Raw genomic sequence first — 22,173 nt, 5'->3', positions numbered from 1 at the left:
CAGTTTCTTTCTTGTGAACATTGTCTTGATTCCTACACAACCAAAGTCAATAACATTGCAACACAATGTGGGCTTCACTCTTTCTTTTACATATACACATACTAGACAGCAGATGTGTAGCAGCAAGCTTGGTAGATGATTATGTTGACTTTTCTCTTAAGAGGTAACATGTCTGGCAGTCCCTTATGCAGGTAATTAGTAGACCTACATATCCAGCTACTTACATGCCTATGTATTCACAAACTTGTCTACAAAAGACAGAGTAAATAAAATTCCTCAGTGCCACTAGTACTAACAAAACTTGATGTCTGTTCAATTTGTGTATCTGACATGCTTTACCTGATTCTCCCAGATAACATGTTGCAGACATATAGTACAATATCACAGCCTGACTTCTGACATTGATGTAATTCACCCACCTTTTTTAGATTTTAACAGTTCCACAGCCACACATGCTTTACACGTGTAGTAATTTTATGGTTATAGATTTCTGCAAGAACCACCATAGTCAAGAGTTAGAACACTTCCATTACAAGGAGCCATATAGTAATCACAACCAATTACCTTTGAACGCTTCTGCATGCATTCTAACGCTGTCAACTAATTATATACTTTCACAAATTAGTCTCCTTAAAAATGATATATAACACAACCAAATGATGTATAATTCTGGTATTAAACTTTAACGTGACAACTTCTGTGACATACAAACTATGTGTGTGGATTTAGGCCTTGTTGATGCTGAGCATCATATCATATCATTGATTTATTGCAGTTTAACTGCCTGCAGGGATAAATGCTTCTGTGTATAGCTTCTGGGTTATAAAGCAAGTCTATGATAAGTTCTACAACAAACTACAACAGTCCTTCATGGAGGGTCTATTTCTAGTTTTATTTCTGTTGCTGTTATAAAATAGTGAAACAAAAACAACTTAGAACAGAAAATGATTACTTTAACTCACAATTCCAGATTATAGTCCATCATTACAGGGAAGGCAACGTGACAGGGAAGAGGTTACATCCACAATGCTAACTTGTTTGCTTGCTTATGCTTAGCTGGATTTTTTCCAATCTATACAGTTCAAGCCCCCCTGCCTAGGGAATGGTATAACCCACTGTGGGTTGTACACTCACCACTCACCCAAACCTGGCTGTAGGCCAACCACAGTCACTCATTGAGGGTAATTGTAGGGCGTGTTAAGTCTAAATTAAGACAAAGCTAAGTATCGTAATGCAATAGCATCCCTCAGCTCTCCCAGCAATGTGTGATGATGATGCAGTTTTTCCTAAATTTTTATCAGCATTTAGTGTACTCACATATGCCATTCATTTTATTTAATGTTAGCAAGTTTAATATGGTATCATAAAGGCTTGCTGTGATTTTAAATTTCATTTTGTAAGTTAACGATGTGGAATATATTTTCACATAACATCTGATGTTCTTTGAAAAAAACTTTTTATCCATCTCTCAATTTGATTGTTTTTGTTGTTGTTGTTTCTTGGGTTTTTTTTTTTTTTCTGTCAATTTGATTGTTAACTTGAGTTGAGAGAGTGTTATTACGTCTGTCTGAGCTCTCGCGCTTTCCTCACTTTGATCTAAACTGGATATCTTCCAAACATTGGCAGTGTTCTTTTCAATCCTCCACAGTGACTTTAACATAATGGAGTGCTTTTAAATGTCAACATGCCACAGCCCAGAGTATCTTGAAAAGGAAGTCTCAGCTGAGGAATTTTCTAGATCAGGTCCACTTGTAAGCATTTTATAGGAACTTGTCTTCTTCATTGCCTCAATTGAGTTGAAATGAACAGCTCACCATGAATGTGGAGAGCATCATTTCATGGTCTGGACACTGACCGGTGTGAGAGTATAAACTAGGTGACAGCAAGAACATAAGGACATGTTCATTTTTTCTATACCCTTAAGTCTGGATGTGATGTGACTAGTTCCTCGAATTCTTAAAGTGGAGTGCTGTATCCTGTAACTGTAAGCCAAATAACCACACTTTCCTTGTGCGTTTTGTTTGCATATTTGTTTGTTGGTTGGTTGGTAAAGGTATTTGTCACACAAAAGAAATATCTATAACATTGATTGTGGAAATTTATTAGGATGTCTAGTATTTAGTGACTCAGATACTCTGCTACTTCTTAGAAAATGCTCACACATAGATTTTTTTCAAGGAATGCAAAATCATTTCATAGATATTTTAAAGTCACTTCAAGCATTTTTTACAGATCAGTTCCTATGAACACATAAACACGGGGAACGTTGTAAAGATTTCGTCTTATGGTTAGGAACTGTGAAACTGCTTCTGATAATATAAAAACTAAATGCATCCCGGCCTTTTGCTAGGTTCAGTCGCCACTGCCTGTCGTGATCCAGGAGTCCCCATGAATGGCACTCGGAATGGTGATGGACGAGAACCTGGAGACACAGTTGTCTTTCAGTGTGACCCTGGCTATGAGCTTCAGGGACAGGAAAGAATAACCTGCATTCAGGTAGAAAATCGGTACTTCTGGCAGCCCAGCCCACCAGTCTGTATAGGTATGATTAAAGAATAATTAAAATTTTATAAAGTAGAATGCAATGATTAAAAGCTGGTATTGATGTTCTTAAACACTATATTCCAGAAAAATGGTACATGAGAGTCTGAGATTTCAGAGGAGCATCCACAAACCACACAATGTACAAAATTAAAAATGGTAAATACTCATTTCCATAGTTAAGAGGTGATAACTTTAGTAAATTCTGAACAGCTCAAAACTTATAAAAGTTTATTAATCAGATTTCCTGAAATATATTCTCAGCCTTTATTCATTAGATAAAGCTGTTATCTTTTGCTTTAAAATATAGAGGCACCAAGAATCTACATTTAAAATGAGCTGGGTTGATTTACTCCCAACATGCTTACTTCTTCTAAGAAACAGCTTTTTTGAGAGATTCAAAAGGTTGATTTTCCATTCAAGTTGGAAATATCAAAGAACATCAAGCATTGTTTTGAAGATCTGAGGAGTGTCCAGACCTTGTCCCATGCTTTCACTTGCCTGACTTTTGTCCCCATGCTTGTTCTCAAATCTCCAAGTCACACTCTATAGAGATTCAAGATACAGACCTTTTGATACTAGAACTGAAAAAAAATCAAGCTTACTAAAATGACCATTTTTTCAATGCAAACATTAAGAAAATCTTAAATTTAATTAAATTGTTTAACATTAAGCCATTCTGTTCAAGTATCAATGTAGATGTCATCCTCAGTTTACTATTTATTTTCACCAAGCCACACTAATGGTTATACTCAACATTTTTATTCATTTATATATTCACAATTTCATTGCACCATAAGCAGCTTCAAGGGACATTCTGCATCTTGATCATTTAATATTGCATTCAAAATATTTGATATATGCAAATTTAGCATGTTTTAAATGAGAAGCCTTATTTTGGTTCAATTATACACAGCTTAAAAGTACATTTTCAATATAGCTTTACAGTTTCTTTTGGAATATCATGTGGAATTAGAAAATGTGTTTTCAATACTTCAGTAAGTAGTAAACAAACTCAATTAATTCCTCCATGTTGTAATCACATAAAAGTTACAAAGTCAAATTCATTAGTTACTTGATCTCTCCCATCCACTGGGAATTTACAATAAAATAAAAAAATTACCAATCCTTACCAACCTATTTCTCAATAAAATGAAAGCTAAAAATGTGTTTTTTACAGCACATTTTCTATATTTTGTAGATAGGCTTTTAAAGCATAAAATTAACTGCCATTCAAAGGCCTAATCCTTACTGGAGGTAAAATGATAGTTCTAGGTCTCTTCTGTAGATAATGAGGCAGATAATGAGGAACCAAGAGTATGAAGGAGACTTAAAATCTAAAACAACATAATCACATAGCTTGTACTAGTTCAGATTTTGATACATTTGTTTTTACAGTTAATCTACTATAGCTATGTTGTTCTATTGGTCTTTATGCACTACTGCAAGTTTTAAATTATCAAAAGTCAACTAATTTATATTTATAAAATCTGTATCAATAAAACCAGGTAATAGAAGCAACTTCTGAAACTTTTCTAAGTAAAAGAGGCTAAAACATATAAAGTATATTTGCTTAAGGTGTGAATATTATATTCACAACTTGGTTAGCACATGAGGTTATAATTAAATGGAAACTCCATATTCTAACTAATTGAAATTTTATTACATCTCATAAAAATAATCTCTATATAAAACAAGCCCACCAATACTCAAGAAGAGAAGGAAGAAGGGCTCACAATCCCCCACAACTCATCATGGAACTATTTACTGTTATGGATTCTCATGGATGGAGAATTATTCTAAGTAGATTTTTTCAGGGAATGGCTCCACACCAATAAGTAGTACAATTTGGACTCCATGTTTTACTTTTTCATTTTTTTTTTAAAGAAGACATAAAGTTGGAAGGGCATGGGGACTTGAGAGTCACTCTGGGAGGAATTAATGTGAAGAATGAAGGAAAATTTCAGTCAAAATACATTTCTACATGATATTCTCAAAGATCTAATAAATATATATTTTATAGAAAAAATGATGAAATTCAATGAAAATTACTGCAGATTGTCTGGCTTTGTGTGATTATTAGGCCAGGGAATCACTTAACAGGATTACCAGGGCTATAACTTTATATTAACAGTTTTTTTATGCAGAATCCTAAAATAATGGGGAGAAATCTACTAAACATAAAGAAAAAGCATAGCTCAAACTTCAATAAATATAAAGAGTTCTGCGAAAGACTCTTATAAAATTCCATTTATAACCTACAATATGCTCAGCTAACAGGGCCTGATACTAAGGGAGAAAGTTGAACACTAAATCTTACTTATACGGAGCAGGGTGTGGAACATTTTTGTATGGATTATGGAACTGAGCATTATTTTCTTGGAAGGATAAGATAGCTTCAGGAGAAGATATGCATTAGAACTTCTCTGAGGAAGAAAATAACTTATAAAAAAGAATCTGAAAAATTGCTAAGGCTGCAGAAAACTTGACCTCTGCAACTGATAAGAAAGAACTCCATGATTGGAAATACTATGCCAAAGATTAAACCTTGAACTTGTTAGAAACTCCGTAAGTGTGTCTCAGACCTCAGAAAATAAAGCATTTTACTTGCATGTGAAAAGAAAAAAAATCAGCCTCATAGCAAGTACCAAACAGAAGGACGCCATCTTTAGAGAGTTAATAGAATTCATTCCAACAAAATTGACAGTGTGAAGATTGCTTTGACATTGCCTGAGGGAAAGTAGCAGCACTCAATATAAAGGTAAATAACAAAGACATTAGTGTGGGTGGGTGGCTGAGAAAGACAGTACACGAATGAAATGGAATTGCTTAAAAAAAAAAAAATTAAGAAGATCGTAAAATAGATCCATAGCTGCTGCCCTGCAACTGTCTTCACAGAAAATACACTCGGAACAAATTGGGCATGTCAGGATTCCAAAGAAGCCTGCTGAAATTTCATTCATGAATGCCTTGGATTTTAATTGGTGTGCTTTATGATTAGACATGTAATGGATTTCTAACAAGTATTTAAAGTTGAAGATATTTGAGAATAATTTTATTTATTTATTGGCCACCTAGGATTTAGAAATGTCAGAAAGTTTTACTTTCTTGTTGGCTCTGTTAGATTTTTCAAAACTGTCGTAGCTATGAAATACATAAGGAAAATGTTGACAACGTAAATAGTGCTCCTGAAAGCTGTGATAATTTTAAATCGTAAGTGAAACTACATAAATACACATGTGAGAAACATTTTTAAAAGAAGGAATTACATGAACTGAAAGTACATGGGATTATAAGAATTTTTAACTCCAGTACAATGGCCCAGAAGGTTAAGGTACTTGCTGCCAATCGTGACCTCTTGAGCTTACCCCCAGGACTCACATGATAGAGAAAAAGAAAACAACTCCTGGGAATTGTCCTCTGACCTCTTCTTGTTTTAATACAAAAACACAAAATTAATGAATTATTGTAATTTTAAGAAGGAATTTTTGTGTTGTTTTGAATATAATTTATACATCCAAAGTGATGGTAGATGATAGAGCTGGTAGGGTATAGAGGTCAGTTGAGGCAGCTACCCTACAACGGGGGCATTGTCTTTTAAGTTTTACAGCACTTCTGTAAACTTTTTACATTTCTGCGCTAAGATTAGATAATTTCACTCAAAAGATAACTGGTAGAAACAGAAGTCAGTTATTTCCATAATTCCAAAGAAACATATGAGTTAATTTTGGTCAAGATATTGGGTAGCAAGTAAAGAAAATGAGTCAAATTGAGGTATATTTATGAGCTAGATTCTTGATACATCTTGATGAACTGGATACAAAGATTCAGTGAAGAATGTTAGGCTCCATTCCTGGAAATCCATATAATGGCAATGTTAATCAAGTAACTTAAGAACAAAGGAAAGAGACATTTTGACATGAATATTATATAATTGTGATATTATATGATTTATATATACTACATTAAGTAGTGATAGCTGCAAAGGCTTTTGTGATTTGTAATTCTGCAGAGATTATTATCATAAAGTGATAGAAAAAGGAGTTTTCCATTAATAAAAGCAAAATATAAAGTCATGACTTAAACATATTCAATGCAGAAGACTGTAACAGAATACAATAGACTAGGTAAATTGCTGAATAAGGGACTCGGGAGGCTACCTAGGCTACAAAATGAAATGGAAATTTCATGATAGAACTGAAGTCTCGGAAAATTCACTAGAAGAAATTGGACCATGAATCCTAGAAACTAGTCCAGCAAATAAGTTAAAGCCCATAAGTTAAAGGGACTGATTATGAAGAGAAAGAAAAATGTAATGGTCCCTAGTATACTTGCACACCTAAAAGACATTCACAATGAGCTGACAATGGCTTGCCTTGGAGCTGAAGACGTTTGTAGACATAGAAAATTTGTGGAGACAGTTGCAGAAAGCAAAACCCACATTAAAGCCATCTGGATCTCTAGATACTTTGAAATTGAGTATTAAACTTCAGAGCATTTGTCTACTCATTTATACTTGGGCATACTTTTTTGCTGTTACAGGTAAATACAACTTACAGTTACAAAACAATAAAATTAGACTTTCTCTGCCAATTGAATTTAGTAAGCATGGGCATTTTATTTTAAAAGTCTTGCTGCATATGTGTAGCTATAAGGATCAGGGATCACAGAAATATGTTGACGGAGACTATGGAAAAAGGGTGAACACTATTTTTCGAGCCTCATGTATTGCAAGAGTGAACATTGAAAAGGTACTCTTTCACTGAGAAAACTCACTAAAAAGAGAGAGAGAGAGAAAGGGAAGAACACATTTTAAGTGTGGTGTGATTGGATAGTTCAGAGCACATTGTACTCTGAATTCTGGTTTCTGTTCAGAATGTGATGTATGCTGGAGTGAAGCTGGTGATGGGGCAAAGTTCAGAGGCCTAAAGTTAAAAGTGAAGCTTAACCAAAGTTTGGTTGCCTAGACTTTTACTCAGACTGTTAAGGGGAGCAGTGTCTGCTTTTGGTTTAGTCATACTAAACAAAAGGTAGGTAGGTGTAGTGGAATTATCTACGTCATATGTGAGTCTAAGTTAAGTTTTATGGGAAAGTATGATTTGTTATAATTATTTTTCTTGAACAACAACAAAAATGGATATGGAGACTGCTCAAACGTAGGTACATTAGACTTCTCAGGTCAAAGCAATGGCAGGGGTGGAGGGGAGAAAATGCCTCCATGGAGCTACACTTCATTTTTGGAAAAGAAGACTTCAATGGAAGCTACGACGTAAGCAGAGGTTCTTGAGTAGAGGAGGGTTCATATCAGGCTGGGATGTTTCCCTTTTCAGGAGGACACTTTATTCCCAGATTCAGCAGGCACGAGTTTGAAGAAGAAAGGGGCAGAGTGTCAAGACGTTCTATTTATTCATTTACTAGCATGTACCCAGATGCTAGAAAAATACACAAGTAAGGGAACAGTGTGGCGATAGTATGACTGAGAATATACATGTTCTAAATAGCTAGAAGCTGAGATTGCTCTTTATATACAAGGGTAGTGGCATGGAGTAGCACAGGGATAGATGTGAAAAATTATTGGCTTCTATTGATTTTTGCCTAGCTAGATGAAATTTTCTTTTCTTCCAAAATCAACTTGTGCTGTCAAAAGAATCTGTTTGCTTATGGCTAAATTGTAAACATTATCTATTTTTAGGAAAACAACCATTTTAAAAGTCAGACAAGAAGGCTGATATTTAGAAAAAAAATCATGAGAACACACACACACACACACACACACACACACACACACACACACACACATACCCACTCTATCACTGGGGACATCTTACTTTTTAAAATATAATCATATATCTTAAAGAACCTCTGAATCTAACTGGAAAATATTTGTGACTGCCCACTGACCAATTGGACAAGTCTAGGGCAGCAATAAAATTTGTAGTGATTGCCAATTTTTGTCAGTCAAGTAACTAGGTTTTAAGAAAATACTTAGAGTCACAGGAAGATTGCTGAAAAGCAATCTCTGTTCTTAGATTATCACTTGTTTTGATTCTTAATTACTATTAAATCATCTTCAAATATAAAAATTATGTAAAGGAAGCTGTACAAAACACCATAATCCTATCCATTGATTATCATTGTTATTCTTTTGAGAAAAGATATTGCTGTATAAATCAAGCTGGATTAGATTTACAATCTTCCTAACTCAGCCTTCCACATACTGGCTTTGAAAGCATTTATCATTTGAGATTTTGTTTTACTTTGCCTCCAAATTTTTTAGTAATTTTCAGATTTCTTTTCTAGTAACCATAGAGAAACCCTTCTTTAAAATTCCTCTTGTGATGTTTTACAGTTTGTTTGACACAAAATAGTAACACGTGACTTTTTTTAGGATGTTTTAGAAGCCAGTAAAGCAGTTAAACTCAATGTATGAGTATGCCTGCATGCATGCATGTGAGTGAGTGTGTGTGCGTATGAGTGTGTTCTGTGTTCAACATTTCAATGGTTTCCTTGAAAGACATGCAGTATCCCAGCATCCCATGCTGTAAAAATAAAGTGTGTGCAGAGTTTCACATACCCTCAAAGAAATGTCTTCACAAATCTAGACAGCTAATGGATCTTATTAATCTCTTAAGGTATTTTGTTTGCTTGTTTAAATTAAAGCACCTTGTGGAGGCAATTTAACAGGATCTTCAGGCTTTATCCTTTCGCCAAACTTCCCTCATCCATATCCGCATAGCAGGGACTGTGACTGGACGATCAGCGTCAATGCTGACTACGTTATCTCCTTGGCATTTATCAGGTGAGTTCTTACCCCTCTCCATGTATAAAATCTTCTGTGGCTAGTTTGCTGTGGCATTTGTACTAGGTAAGAATTTTATTTTCAAAATTAATATCAACACTAATACTTTACAGTGGGTGCTTTAAAAGCCTTGTTGGAAGATCAGCAGTACTGCAGGTTGGGGGTGAGAATTCTCACAGGATATCAAGGGCAGCCGAAAGTAGGAAAGGTCCAGAAGCCTTTTTGAATCACAAACTTTGATCTCTATTATTTTTCTTTCTCTCTGTATTTATCACCCCTGATTCCCCCGATTGGTTTTTCTTATATTAAAAGATTAAGCAGTCAGTGATTCAATATCTTTTCTCTCATATTTTCTACAACAAAATTCCCTTTCTGCCGAGTATGTGTGTGTGTGTGTGTGTGTGTGTGTGTGTGTGTGTGTGTGTGTGTGTTACTGGATTTGGGAGAATCTGTCTTCCTAATTTTCCTTTTCAGTGTCTTGTTTAATCACTTTCCTTTTGGGTGTCTTATTAAGTCCAACAGATGTGATGGGTCATTATTAGATCTTTCAGCAGAACTTGCTGGATTCCAGAGGCTTTATATGAGAACGCTCTCAAGTTCACATTACTATGTCATAGCCCCAGGAAGATCGTTGCATGGGAACTGAGTTGGAACTCTAGATAGAACTCTAGACTTTGCACTATCATTTCTGTTATATTTGAAAAGAAATATTTTTCCTCATGATATTTTATCACAAAATGTGACTTCTTTCCATTTGAGATTTCAGTGAGGGGATGAGGTTGGCTGGACATTTAGGCCAGAGACAGAGCAGCTGACTAGCATGGACAGAACTATGTATGGATTCAGTGCCCAGAATCTCAAAGCAGAGCATAGGGAAAGTATTTCAATGAGACTATAGTGCTTGCACTGTTTAAAGTGACTGAGTTCTTTGTAATTTAAAATTCTGCTCCTATTCACAAACACTGATGTAACCAATAGATTCATCTACATAGCTCAGCTGTTCTTTTAACCTCCAGTAATTTAGAGAGGCGTGGGATCTGTGTAAAATGTTCAAACATAAAATGTTTTATAACATATTGAAGCCAAGTTGAAAAACAGGTCATTTAAAATCATGCAAATTGGCAGAATGTAGACATTCTATTTTGATAATTCATAGTATTGGATAAATGATGATGGCTGATGCCAAGGTAGTGACAATGAGATTATTGGTTATTTCAGGCCATTATTACCAGGACTTCCGTGGCAAAATGAGATTATTGTCCCCATTTTTTGCTATTGGAAAAACTGCATTTTAAGACAAGAGAAAGCCTCAAGATGTTTGATACACAGCTTTCATAAATTAAGTTAGCTAATAACTTGGGGATAAAGGGCTATATGGCAGGAAATATAGAACAGAAATTTGATTTCCAACTCTGTCATTTATTATGTGACATCAAGGAAATCTTTGACTTTTACAGGTTTCTGTATATTCACCTGAAAAATAAAAAACTGCAACCCTTTCCTTGCGTCTCAGGATTACCATGACCAAATTAATTTTTATGAACATTCTATATTTGTACAAGTGTCCAATCCTCACAGTGTTTGTGTGAAAAGAATCATTGAAGATAAGAGTCTCAAATTTCCTAAAGAATTTTTTCGCTTTCAGCTTTTAAAAAGCTATAAATCAATACATTAAGTATTCACATAAGGCCAAGCGAGAAATTCAGTGAACTATCGGGTACTCAAGTTTTAAACGGCTTGTTAGCATTCCAACCACAGGAACTACTGTCCTGTCCTTTGCAAAGTACTGGTTTCCATCAAGCCTTCGGCAGTGAGACAGACACGGAGGTTGTTGTTAAAACCAAAGTTTCACAAAGAAGGAGAAAATTCACAAAGCTGAGTTCCACATGCGCCAATGAAATTAGGCCTATTCTGACTTCTATTAACTATCAATAGTTACCAAAGTTCATACCTCTGATCCATTGACAGGATTTAAGATTATGTAGTTGAACTTGGCAAGCTGCTGGATAAATTAATGTTTGATGTTTTCTTAATTTTCTCATGCTACACATGACCTTATATAGGAGAAGGCTAGGAATCAGTGCACCACGCCCTCTTTCTCCCTGACCATTTATGCACAAATAGACTGGTTAGTACTGGAAACCATTACAGGTTAAAAAAAAAAAATACAGCTACAGAATCTTGACATTTTTGCATTCTGAATATTCGAAATATCTTAAATAAAAACAAATATCATAAAGTTACAGGAGATGATATCTTAATATTGACAAGCTTTCCTGATTTCATTTGCAATCATTCATTTGCAACTAATTGCCTTTTCTTAATGACCTAAATGAGCTCATTTTTTTCCTTCATTTTTTCTGAATCATATAGTACAATCAATAGCTGGGTTATCAATATATTACCTAGCTCCTAAAAATGTGTGAACCATGATCATTATGTGATGATTCTTATGTTTTTTTCAGGTGAAAGAAAGTTTATAATGCAAAATATTTTAATACCTTTGAGTTTGAATCATCTACATTTTAAAAGTTATTTACCATTTTCTAACTTTGAAAGTCTATAAGCATGAATTTCTCTGCATTATTCTAAAAGAAAGTATATACATATATGGATTTTCATCAACAAAGCTACCTAATACAGCATACAGTGTATTATTGACTAATTTTAAAATAATTTTTACTTTTATCTTTTTATTGAATCAGGTAGTTGATGTATTTTAAAGTGCTTGTGTTTTCATAACTAACAATGAAAAGAGTTTCAACTTTATCATATAAAATTCATGGTGAATTAAAAATATAATTGTCACTTTGTAGATCCAAAGTAACTTACAAAAGAATATGTAGGTTAAAAAGTGAAGAAATTAGACTCAAATACACAACTTATTCCAAATGTGATGTCCTGTCCTCTGTTAACCCACATGAGCTACTTAAATATCAGGACGGCTTACTCATTCCTACTGCTGATTTGGTACTCATGTCCAGTAGGTTTTTTCATCAGACAAATTTTTATAGCAGATTTATTTCACAGGGTCTATTGTCCTTTGATTCTACATCTTCTGTGGTAAATGCCCTTTTAGTTACACACTGCTCTCGCTCTCTCTCTCTCTCTCTCTCTCTCAGTTTTAGCATAGAACCAAACTATGACTTCCTCTATATCTATGATGGACCCGACAGTAATAGCCCATTGATTGGAAGTTTTCAAGACAGCAAGTTACCTGAGAGAATCGAAAGCAGCTCAAATACCATGCACTTGGCTTTTCGGAGTGATGGATCTGTCAGTTACACTGGATTTCATTTAGAATATAAAGGTAAGTGTGCATACTCAGCTTTAGCATCCTGATTAAACCAGAATTATGTTTACAGAATGATAAGTTTGTCCTGACCATTGTTAGTTTTAGTAGTATGTGCTTGTGAAATGTGGGATGTGTGCAGTTTAGTCTCACAAAAGAGTTCTCTGTGTAGTTTCCCATCAGTGAAAAGGAAATTAACATTTCCCTAATTATTTACTCAATAATATGTAACTGACAGACCTATTGCTAATTAGTATACTGAAGTGAAAGCTAAGGCCCCACAATATTTAAAGAAAAAAGCTACTTCATTGGAGAACTGAAGTTTCATTAAAAGACTTTAATTCAGAGATTTCTTTTAGTGAAAGTAAATGAAAAATAGAAGGCTCGTGTTTCAAATAATGCTTAGTATTTTTAAATATTTTGATATTCATAAAAGAGTTGGCAAAATGCAATAATAGCTATGTTTCAGAAATTTTTATTTGTTATAATTATTTTAGAGTGCCCATAGGTACTTTATAAGGAATTCTTTTTGAATCATGGGGTATTTCACAACTTAGTGATTAAGTACATGTCATTTTAAATTTGACTGAATACATAAGAGATAAATTATATGCATTATTGGGTTACCATGTAGTATTTTGATACATGTATGTATTGTGTAGTATTTAAATTTGTTTCCTTAAATACTTAAGTATATATATTTTGTATTTTTGTGTTTGTGTGCATGTGTTTGTATGTCTGTGAGCAGAGGTGCATGCACCTATGTGATTGTGTACCAAGACCTAAGAGAACATACTGTTTCCTTCACTGGTATTCTCCACACCCTACTCCCTGGTGGTCCGATCTGTCTCTAAACCTGGACTCCTAATATTGGCTAGACTAATTTTTAGTCGTCCTCAGTGATCTATCTCTCTCCTTTACCTCATCACTGGGATTGTAAGTATTCAGGGTCACATTTGGCATTTTGTGGTCTAAGAATGCAAACCAGGTCCCTGTGCTTCCATAGAAAGTACTTTTACATGGTGAGCCAGCTACCAAGCCCCAACATTAATTTTCAATAACTGAAAATTATACAGAAGAAAATATAACTGCAAAGCACCCACCCAGCTAATACAGTTAATATGGTTCCATATTTCCTTACCAAAAAAAGTCCTTTATTCTTGTTTTAACAAGTCAAATGTCACAAACACAGTGTAAATTCCTTTTCTATTTGCTATCAGACCTCAGGTTCTTCTCTTTAGAACTACCATAAGAAACCACTATAAATCTGTTGCATCAATATATATGTAAAGGGAATGTTCACAGGTCAGCAGGTAAAGACATATCTATTATCATTTGGGAAATGTATGTGAAGGTGCCCAGGCCAATGATAAATGCTGAATATAAACATGGTGCAAATTTGGTTTCAATGGAAGCCTTGAGCCTTCTGTGCATGATACATTTCATAGGGCAAAGTAATAAATGGCTTGTCAATAGAAGAATGAACAGGCTGCTTGGCAGAGACAGTGAGAGTTCGAGGTGTCAGCTCTTTATTGGGGTGTTCTGCAAGCGTTAGTTGATCTGACCTTGAAGATGATAGGTCTTTTTCAGATGTTGGGACTGTAGACTCCATAATCAATTGAATTTGTAAGAGGAGGGCTTGAATATCATATGCCTGTCTCTACTAGGATGATGGTGTAGATACACACCCTCTGCTAGGACTCAGCTAAATAGCTAGGAAGAAAACCAAAGTCAATGCATGAGATAGCTTTCAGATATCCTTGCTTTTAACTTTTTTAAAATCTTATATCATTTCTCCCTTGCCTTCCTCTGTAGTTAGAGTTTTTCTTCCTGGCCCAGTCAGGACAAATCTCTCTCACCCACCAGGCCCATAGATGCTCAAAACCAACCAAGTAAACACACAGAAACTTACATTGTTTAGAAACTGTATGGCCGTGGCAGGCTTCTTGTTTATCTACTTCTTCTATCTTAAATTAACCCATTTTTATTAATCTATACTTTGCCACATGGCTCGTGGCTTACCAGAACCTTACATCTTGTCATGGTGGCGGCTGGCGGTGTCTTTTTTCCCTAGCCTTCTACCTCCCACAATTCTCTTCTCTCTTGTCCTGCCTTTACTTCCTGCCTGGCCACTGGCCAAACAGCATTTTATTTATACAGAGCAATATCCACAGCATTCCTCCCTCCCTCAAAGAACCCCATGTACTTTGAACCCCTCTTTTCTTTAAGACTCATGGCCTCCCTTCACCTTGCTTATCCTCTCAACCTTGATTTGCTGCCTAACTTTTTGAGTGTTTATACCTACTTTTACATTTTCTATTATGGTGATTTGAAAAAGGAAGGTCTCCACCGGCTCATGTATTTGAATGCCTAGCTACCAGAGAATGAACTGTTAAGAATGGTTAGGAAGGACTAGGAGTTTTGGTCTTGTTGGAGGAACTGTTTCAATAGAGGTGAGCTGGGAGACTTCAAAAGCCCACTCCAAGCCCAGTGTCTTCCTCTCTCTTGGCCTGCTGATCAGGATGTAGCTCTCAGCACTATGAGTACTCTCATATTCCCACCAAGATTCCTGCCATGATGATAACTGGCTAACCTGAGAAACTCTAAGCAAACTCCCAATTAAATGTTTTCTTAAATAAGAGTCATCTTGATCATGGTGTCTCTTCACAGCAATAGAACATTGACTAAGGCATCTATATCATGTACATATTTTATTGTTTTCATATAAACATTTTATTTTCATAATTTATATATCACTGTTTTTCCTTGCATTGTTGTAAGAATTTAATAATATCTGAGACAGATAGATATATTAATTTCTTTTTAGATTGTTTAATATATCTATATCATAGTTAATTTCAATTTTTTTCTGATAGAAAGGTTATTTTAGTTTTTACTGCTGGAAAGGAATCATGTAGAAAAGAACACTATTTTATGGGTCTTTGTAAATTTATATATGAGAATCTTATAGAGACATTTATGCTTGTGATAGCAGGATTATTGAGTCAAAGGGTATAAAATTCTTCAATTTAATTCCTTATTGCCAGGTGAATTAAAAATATTGAGAGTCTATTCCCATTAATATTAAACATCAGAAGGTAAGAGCTTTAAGAACTGAAAAATCAGTGCTCTTATTAAATTTTAGCATTGTTAACCTCATGGTTATAGGTCTTTGACATTTTATTATTTTTGCCCCAGATAATATTAAGTTGAATGTTTCTCCCTATTTTGCGCAATGACATTGTCTTGTTGAATCTATTCATGCTTACAATCACAATTTTTTCTAATTCATTTATTTTATTTTTAGGGAATATTTTATGTCATAGAAATTAATAGATCATTTATGTTTTAATTACTATTTAAATTCCATCTTTGATCAATGGAGCATTCTATTTCATTTCCGTATTCCTATGTTGTACAAGTATCTAAAAATATATATATATCATTTAATTCTTCCTCTCCTTCACAATTTATGTTTTATGTGTTGCTTAAAAATACTCTTCTTATTGCAAATTTTCATAAATGTGTCTTCTTATATTTGTTCTAAAGAACAAAGTTATTTTTCTACTTTTAAGTCATTAAATTATGCAAAGCTTATTTTCTATAAACCAGTACTCTAAATTTATGTTTAACATGTGACTAATCAAGTACTTTAGCCCCACTTTCTGACAGATAATGCTATTGCAGTCAACTATCAATTCCCTGTGTCAACTTTTAGCTCTCTAGTCTGTTCTACTGACCTCCTTTTCTGTCTCCAGGGAAATACCTTTCAGAATAGTAAAACAGCAATGATAAAGTGTACACCACCTCTGTAAGTGGGATTTTTTTCATGTGTGTATCAAAATGCCAAGAGAGTTACTCAAGACAAGAAAATGTTTATTTTGGATCATGGCTGTACAGTTTTCATGTCCTTTTCTACTGGCTACTGTCCAGTGGTAAGGCAGGGCAAGCCACCTCATGGTGGCTTTGAAGAAAGGAAAGAGGGAAGTTAGTGCAGATACAGTCCTCCAGGGCGTGTGTCTTCCCATGACCTGTTTCACCTGCTTGGCCCCACCTCCTGAAATGTTCAAACCTCCCAAAATAGCTCCCTCAGCTAGCTAAGCCTACGGCAATGAGCTTGTGAAGCAAGCTTGCTTTCTTTTTTTCTTTTTTTTTTTTTTAATTTTGTCCTTGATGCCTGTCACAACATTTTGAACTTCTATTTTATATTTAGAATTAAGCTTCTTCTACATATTGCATTTGATTGCCACCATGTTGAATTGATAAATCATTTGGGAGTAAATTGATGTATGGCATTTAATCTTCTCATCTATTAATACAGCTAGTCTCCCAATTACTCCTGCTTTCATTAATGTCTTTCAGTAACGCTTTACAACTTTCTTTATAAATTCTTTCTCATTTTAATTAAAATGCCTTTAGTTTGCAGGTAATAAGTAATGTCTTTATTATTAGATTTTCTGATTGTTCTTAATAATGAGGGCATGGTGACATTTAATAATTTCTTTGTATATTTCTAGCTACTTAACCCTTTTATTGGTAAGAGTATTTTTGTCGCATTTTTGGACTTTCTGTATAAACAGGGGTACTTTTGTTTCTTTCTGTTCTGCTAACTTTGCTTTGCTTTGCTCACCTAATTTCAATACCATGTTAAATACCAGTATTTCTCAACATCAGTCTTTATCCTTGATATTTTTAAATGAACCTAAGTCACACGTTTAAGTGTGATGGTTACCTTTTACTGGGAGCAATACCAAAAGAGAAACACTTTTAAAAAACCCTTATTGTACTCAGGCTCATTCTGAGGAAATATGAATTAAAAATCATTTTCTTCTATGACTAACATTTTTGGCAAAGCACATGTAAGTAAATTGCATAAAGTCATATGGCTGAGCAAAAAATATGACTCTACTTTATTTCGATAGCCCAGACTCTTATCTAGTGTGTAATGCCATCCTCAGACATTATGTGTAAGGGTAAGTCTGTCCTCCCTGTAATCCACAGATCCTTTTCACATATGGAAAGAATCTGAAGAGTCCAAACCTCGTCCATTTTGTTCATTCTTCAACATGGATTGGCTATCATAGTCCATTGACATAGAAACTATGCAATGATTTTTCTTGCCAGTTGATCCAGTCTGACCAGCTTACACAGTGTTATTTGTTGTTGTTTGTTTTTACATAATGATAATTATGATAATATAATAGTAACCTTCATGGGATATAAGCAGCTTTAGAAATATATTCCCAACCTCCCTGTTTTCAGTGAGAATTATTAGGTTTGGAATAATTCCTTGGATCTTCAGTGTGAAGGGTATGCATACATCCACAAAGAAGAAAAAGAAGAAGGATGGGAAGATGAAAGAACTAAGTAAGGAAGAGGGATCATTACTTTGGACCCAGGTCTAAGTTCTACCCTGAGTTCCAATTTAGGAAACATTTCCAAAAGCCCACAGGATGAAAGATACAGGAATATAGCACCGCACTGAAACGCTCATGGCAAGTGTGCTAATGGACTGCAGCACAGTTACTTTGAAAACTAAGTGTCACTTCCTTATGGTCCTCTCACATACTATCATGAAACTGTTTTCCACATACCCTTGCAATTCTACATGCGTAAAGCCTATTTGCTATATCTCAGCTAAATGCAAATTCATACCTACTTCTCAACTAATTTACGTTCTGTGAGGGGTAAACTAAAATATCTTATAATAAACAGAGAATAAGCTTTATCACCTAAATTATCTTACTTGAAAAATAGTAGGAGGAAAAAGCTGATCCCTATGATCTGCTCATCGGTTGACCTAAGATTAAGGCAAACACAATATATTTTTTACAAAAATTACTCTAAATTTTGTCACTTCGTAATATGTATTAGGTGTTTTCAATTTTTCCAAATGTAAATATTATGGCACACATAGTAATAAACAAGGGCAGTGTTATTTAATGGAATTTATTCACTGAGGATTTTTAAAATGCATAAAAATCATAAGATAAATGATTCCATTTCACACTGACGGTAGCAATAGAAAGATTCGGCAGAAGTCATATTATAAATATGTCAGTGTGTTTCCTGAAAAGAGCAAGGTATTTGCATTTTAGTTCCAATAATTTCTTATTGGGAGTACAAAATTTCAAAAAGGTTGTGTAGACTTTGTATAAAGTGAATTTTAGTAAAAGCAACACAAAACACATTAATATTTTGAATTATTGATTCAAGCTTTCCTTTTCCTCCATGGACTCAGTTCAGCTGAAGAAATGTTAGGTTACTATTCTTTTTAAAATTGCATTGGTTTTTTTTTTTGCCTCTTCACTGTGAGATTCTACTTTACAAAATAAGAAAATTAACCTCTGCATTAGTGAAGCTCCATTTTTAGTGACAGAGTATGGTAACCACCCTGCTGGATCTGTTCTGGAAACAGTGTTTTTAGTATATTTTATACTTGGAGAACATAGTTATTCCAATATATCTCACCATGGTTGTTTTCAAGATTTCTTGAAAGAAAAGCATTCTTTGATTTAATGCCAGTAAAACTTGTGTTTTATACACAACTAATGCATATCCCACACACACACATTGTATCATCTTTATGTTGTTTAGTACACCTAGCATAATTAAAAATGATATATAGATAGCTATTAGTCTATACTGTTTAGGGATCAATGACCAAAGTACCTGTAATGATCAGTAAAGACAGACATAAACGTTTTAGTCCTAACCACATACTACACCATAATTTGTAAAATGAATTAAACTCAAACAGCTGAAAACTTAGGACCTGTGAAGGACATACTACACTTTGTTTCACATGTGTGTCTCCAGTACAATGTTCAGTGTGTAGAGAACTGAAATATTGCTTTTTAAAAAATTCCTGGGCTACAAAGTAAGTTCCAGGAAAAGCTCCAAAGTTGCACAAAGAAACCCTGTCTCAAAAAGTGGGAAAAATAAAAGAGAGAGAGAGAGAGAGAGAGAGAGAGAGAGAGAGAGAGAGAGAGAGAGAGAGAGAGAAAGGGAAAAAAAGAAAGTCCTGGAACTTTCACTCTGTCAGTTTTCATTTGAATCTTTTTTCAACCTGGTGAGTTGAATCTATAGTTATGGGATCCCTGTATACAACACACCTTATTTCAGGATGCTATTTCAGAGTGAACTGTGAAGCTGATATGTTAGAAGGAACATATATGAATGTGTGGCCGTGTGTACATGTGCTGGAGACCGAGCTCAAGGAAAGACTTTATCACTGAAGCTCGATTAGATTTGGATGTATCCAGGCTGCACGTTGTAGCCCTTTATGTTCTTCTCACACAACTGTGTTCTATCTCAATGCATACTGAATGCTGTTGCAGTTCTTCAGGAGATGAGCATACTATATAAAAAAAGTCTCTCAAACCAATTAATGTCATACTGACACTGTTTTCCAGCAAAACTCCGGGAATCCTGCTTTGATCCAGGCAATATAATGAATGGTACCAGACTTGGAATGGATTATAAATTGGGGTCAACGGTCACCTATTACTGTGATGCTGGCTATGTTCTCCAAGGGTATTCAACACTCACTTGTATCATGGGAGATGATGGAAGGCCTGGATGGAATAGAGTCCTACCAAGCTGTCATGGTAAGAAATATAACTTCAGATTGCTTTTTATTATTATATGAAATATTTTATATTTTCAAAGTCATTCCTTTAAAATACAACCTGGAAGTGTGGTATAGGCAATAAGATTTTATAAAGTATTGAACAGTGGATTTAATAAAGAAATTCTTTGGAAGAGCTCATATATTCTTAGCTGTCTCTTTGGAAAGGAGCCTGGTTTAGCAGGAGAGCTATCTCAAAGTACAGGTATTTATACCTGTTTTATTTACTTTGTATCTTCAGAACTAAGTTTGACACAGTTAGATAAATGTAATAATGTGCTGTTTATTAGAACACTTATCTGAAATAAAGGATACAGAACAATATGCATTTCCCTAAATATGGAGGCATCTAAAAGGAGACACAATACTACAACATTTTAAAACGATATGCTTGAGTACAACTATGTATGAAAAGGCCTTTCAGGAAGGGACAAGCATAGGGTTTCACTGTAGAAGAATACCATAGACATGCTTGTAAGTTGAATGACCCTAATGCATTGTACAAAGTGGTACATTGGCTATTAGAAAATGATGTCATCTGGGCAAGAGCTTCCAAGTATGATCACCACCAGTGAGTCATAAAATCAACTCACTTAGTCATAACCATCAATTATATAATAGAGAATTGAATCAAATATAATTGAATTATAAGCAAAAGAGAAAAATAATCTAATTCACAGAACAAAGTAAGGGAAATTTTATTTTTGGAACTTTTTAGTTGCATGTAAAAGGATACAAACACAATAGATACACACGTGCTTATGTGCATGAATGGGTGTGTATGCAGCCATGGGTCTATTTGGTTGTGTATATTGGACGATTCTGTAAAAGTAATTTGATTATCTTAGATTTGCATTTTAAAAAATTAAATAAAGACAGAGGGAAATAATCTTTGATATGATAGTAGAATGAGTGGATTGTCAGTGTCTAACATGCATATTAAAATTTTCTTATAAAATATATTTGTTTGACACAATTATTTCTGCAAGATTCTTATTTAACCAAGTCATCTGACTTCTTTACTATTATTTTCCCTTTCCTCCAAGATTAGGATAAATCAAATCTTTGTTTAAACATTGGTTTTGTAGAAAATAACCAAATTTTGATACAAAGTTGTAATCCCAGAATTCAGGAGGCTGATGTAGGAGGTGTCTGAGTTCTCAGTGAGCCTGGTCTACATAGCAAAACACCATCACATAAACAAACAAACAGAAACATCTAATGAGTTAGCTTAATTGTCAGTAGAGCATTAGTAATATAGAGATAAGTGAATCCTCTGAAACAGAACTATTTGGTGACACCCACATTCCCTAGTAGGTATATAATGTCTATATACATTTTCAAGAGCAGAGCAGACTTAGGTTAGGATCCTGTGACAATATAACCTGGGGAAAGCTGAATTTTGAATTAATGTTTTATAATTCTTTAGACTGCTAATATACAGGAAATAGACAAAACATACACAGGGGGCCTGAAAAGGCAATTGACAACATTCCCATATTAATACAGGGAGGCCATGATTTCTAGCATTGCCACAAAGAACCCAAGTTCTAAGACACATGCTTCACTTGGCGTTGTATGATGTGTTCAATTGAGCAGTGTCATACATATACAATTATCTGTCTTAATATGTGAGCACTCATAATATTTCACCCACATTAATAAAATAGGAAGGCATTTAATAATTTCAACTTTTTTTTTTTTATTTTTATTTTTTGCCAGACCTGAGGACCAAACCCAGGGCCTTGCACTTCCTAGACAAGCGCACTACCACTGAGCTAAATCCTCAACCCTCAACTTCCTTAAACTATTTCAATTTATCATATAACCCAAATGCAATGATTATGAATAACACTCAAATTTGCTCAGTGGATTCTTTAAGCTCTAAGGAAAAAATAACTTAAAGAACAA

The 22,173-nt window shown here is 34.5% G+C and overlaps 1 protein-coding gene across 3 annotated transcripts in view; it reads left to right on the top strand.

Moving 5' to 3' along the window:
* The window catches only part of Csmd3 (CUB and Sushi multiple domains 3), a 1,137,155-nt gene that overhangs the window by 853,077 nt on the left and 261,905 nt on the right, over window positions 1–22,173 (top strand). For all 3 annotated transcript variants that reach the window (XM_036207646.1, XM_036207645.1, XM_036207647.1), the window contains 4 exons: window positions 2,351–2,542; window positions 9,202–9,340; window positions 12,463–12,650; window positions 20,048–20,242. In XM_036207646.1, coding sequence (XP_036063539.1) covers window positions 2,351–2,542; window positions 9,202–9,340; window positions 12,463–12,650; window positions 20,048–20,242 — 714 coding nt within the window. The remainder of the gene's footprint in view (window positions 1–2,350; window positions 2,543–9,201; window positions 9,341–12,462; window positions 12,651–20,047; window positions 20,243–22,173) is intronic.

The sequence above is a fragment of the Onychomys torridus genome, chromosome 16, assembly GCF_903995425.1.
Source record: "Onychomys torridus chromosome 16, mOncTor1.1, whole genome shotgun sequence".
Lineage (NCBI taxonomy): Eukaryota > Metazoa > Chordata > Mammalia > Rodentia > Cricetidae > Onychomys > Onychomys torridus.
The sequence above is the reverse complement of the archived record's forward strand: the minus strand, read 5'-3'. Positions and strand labels throughout refer to the sequence as shown.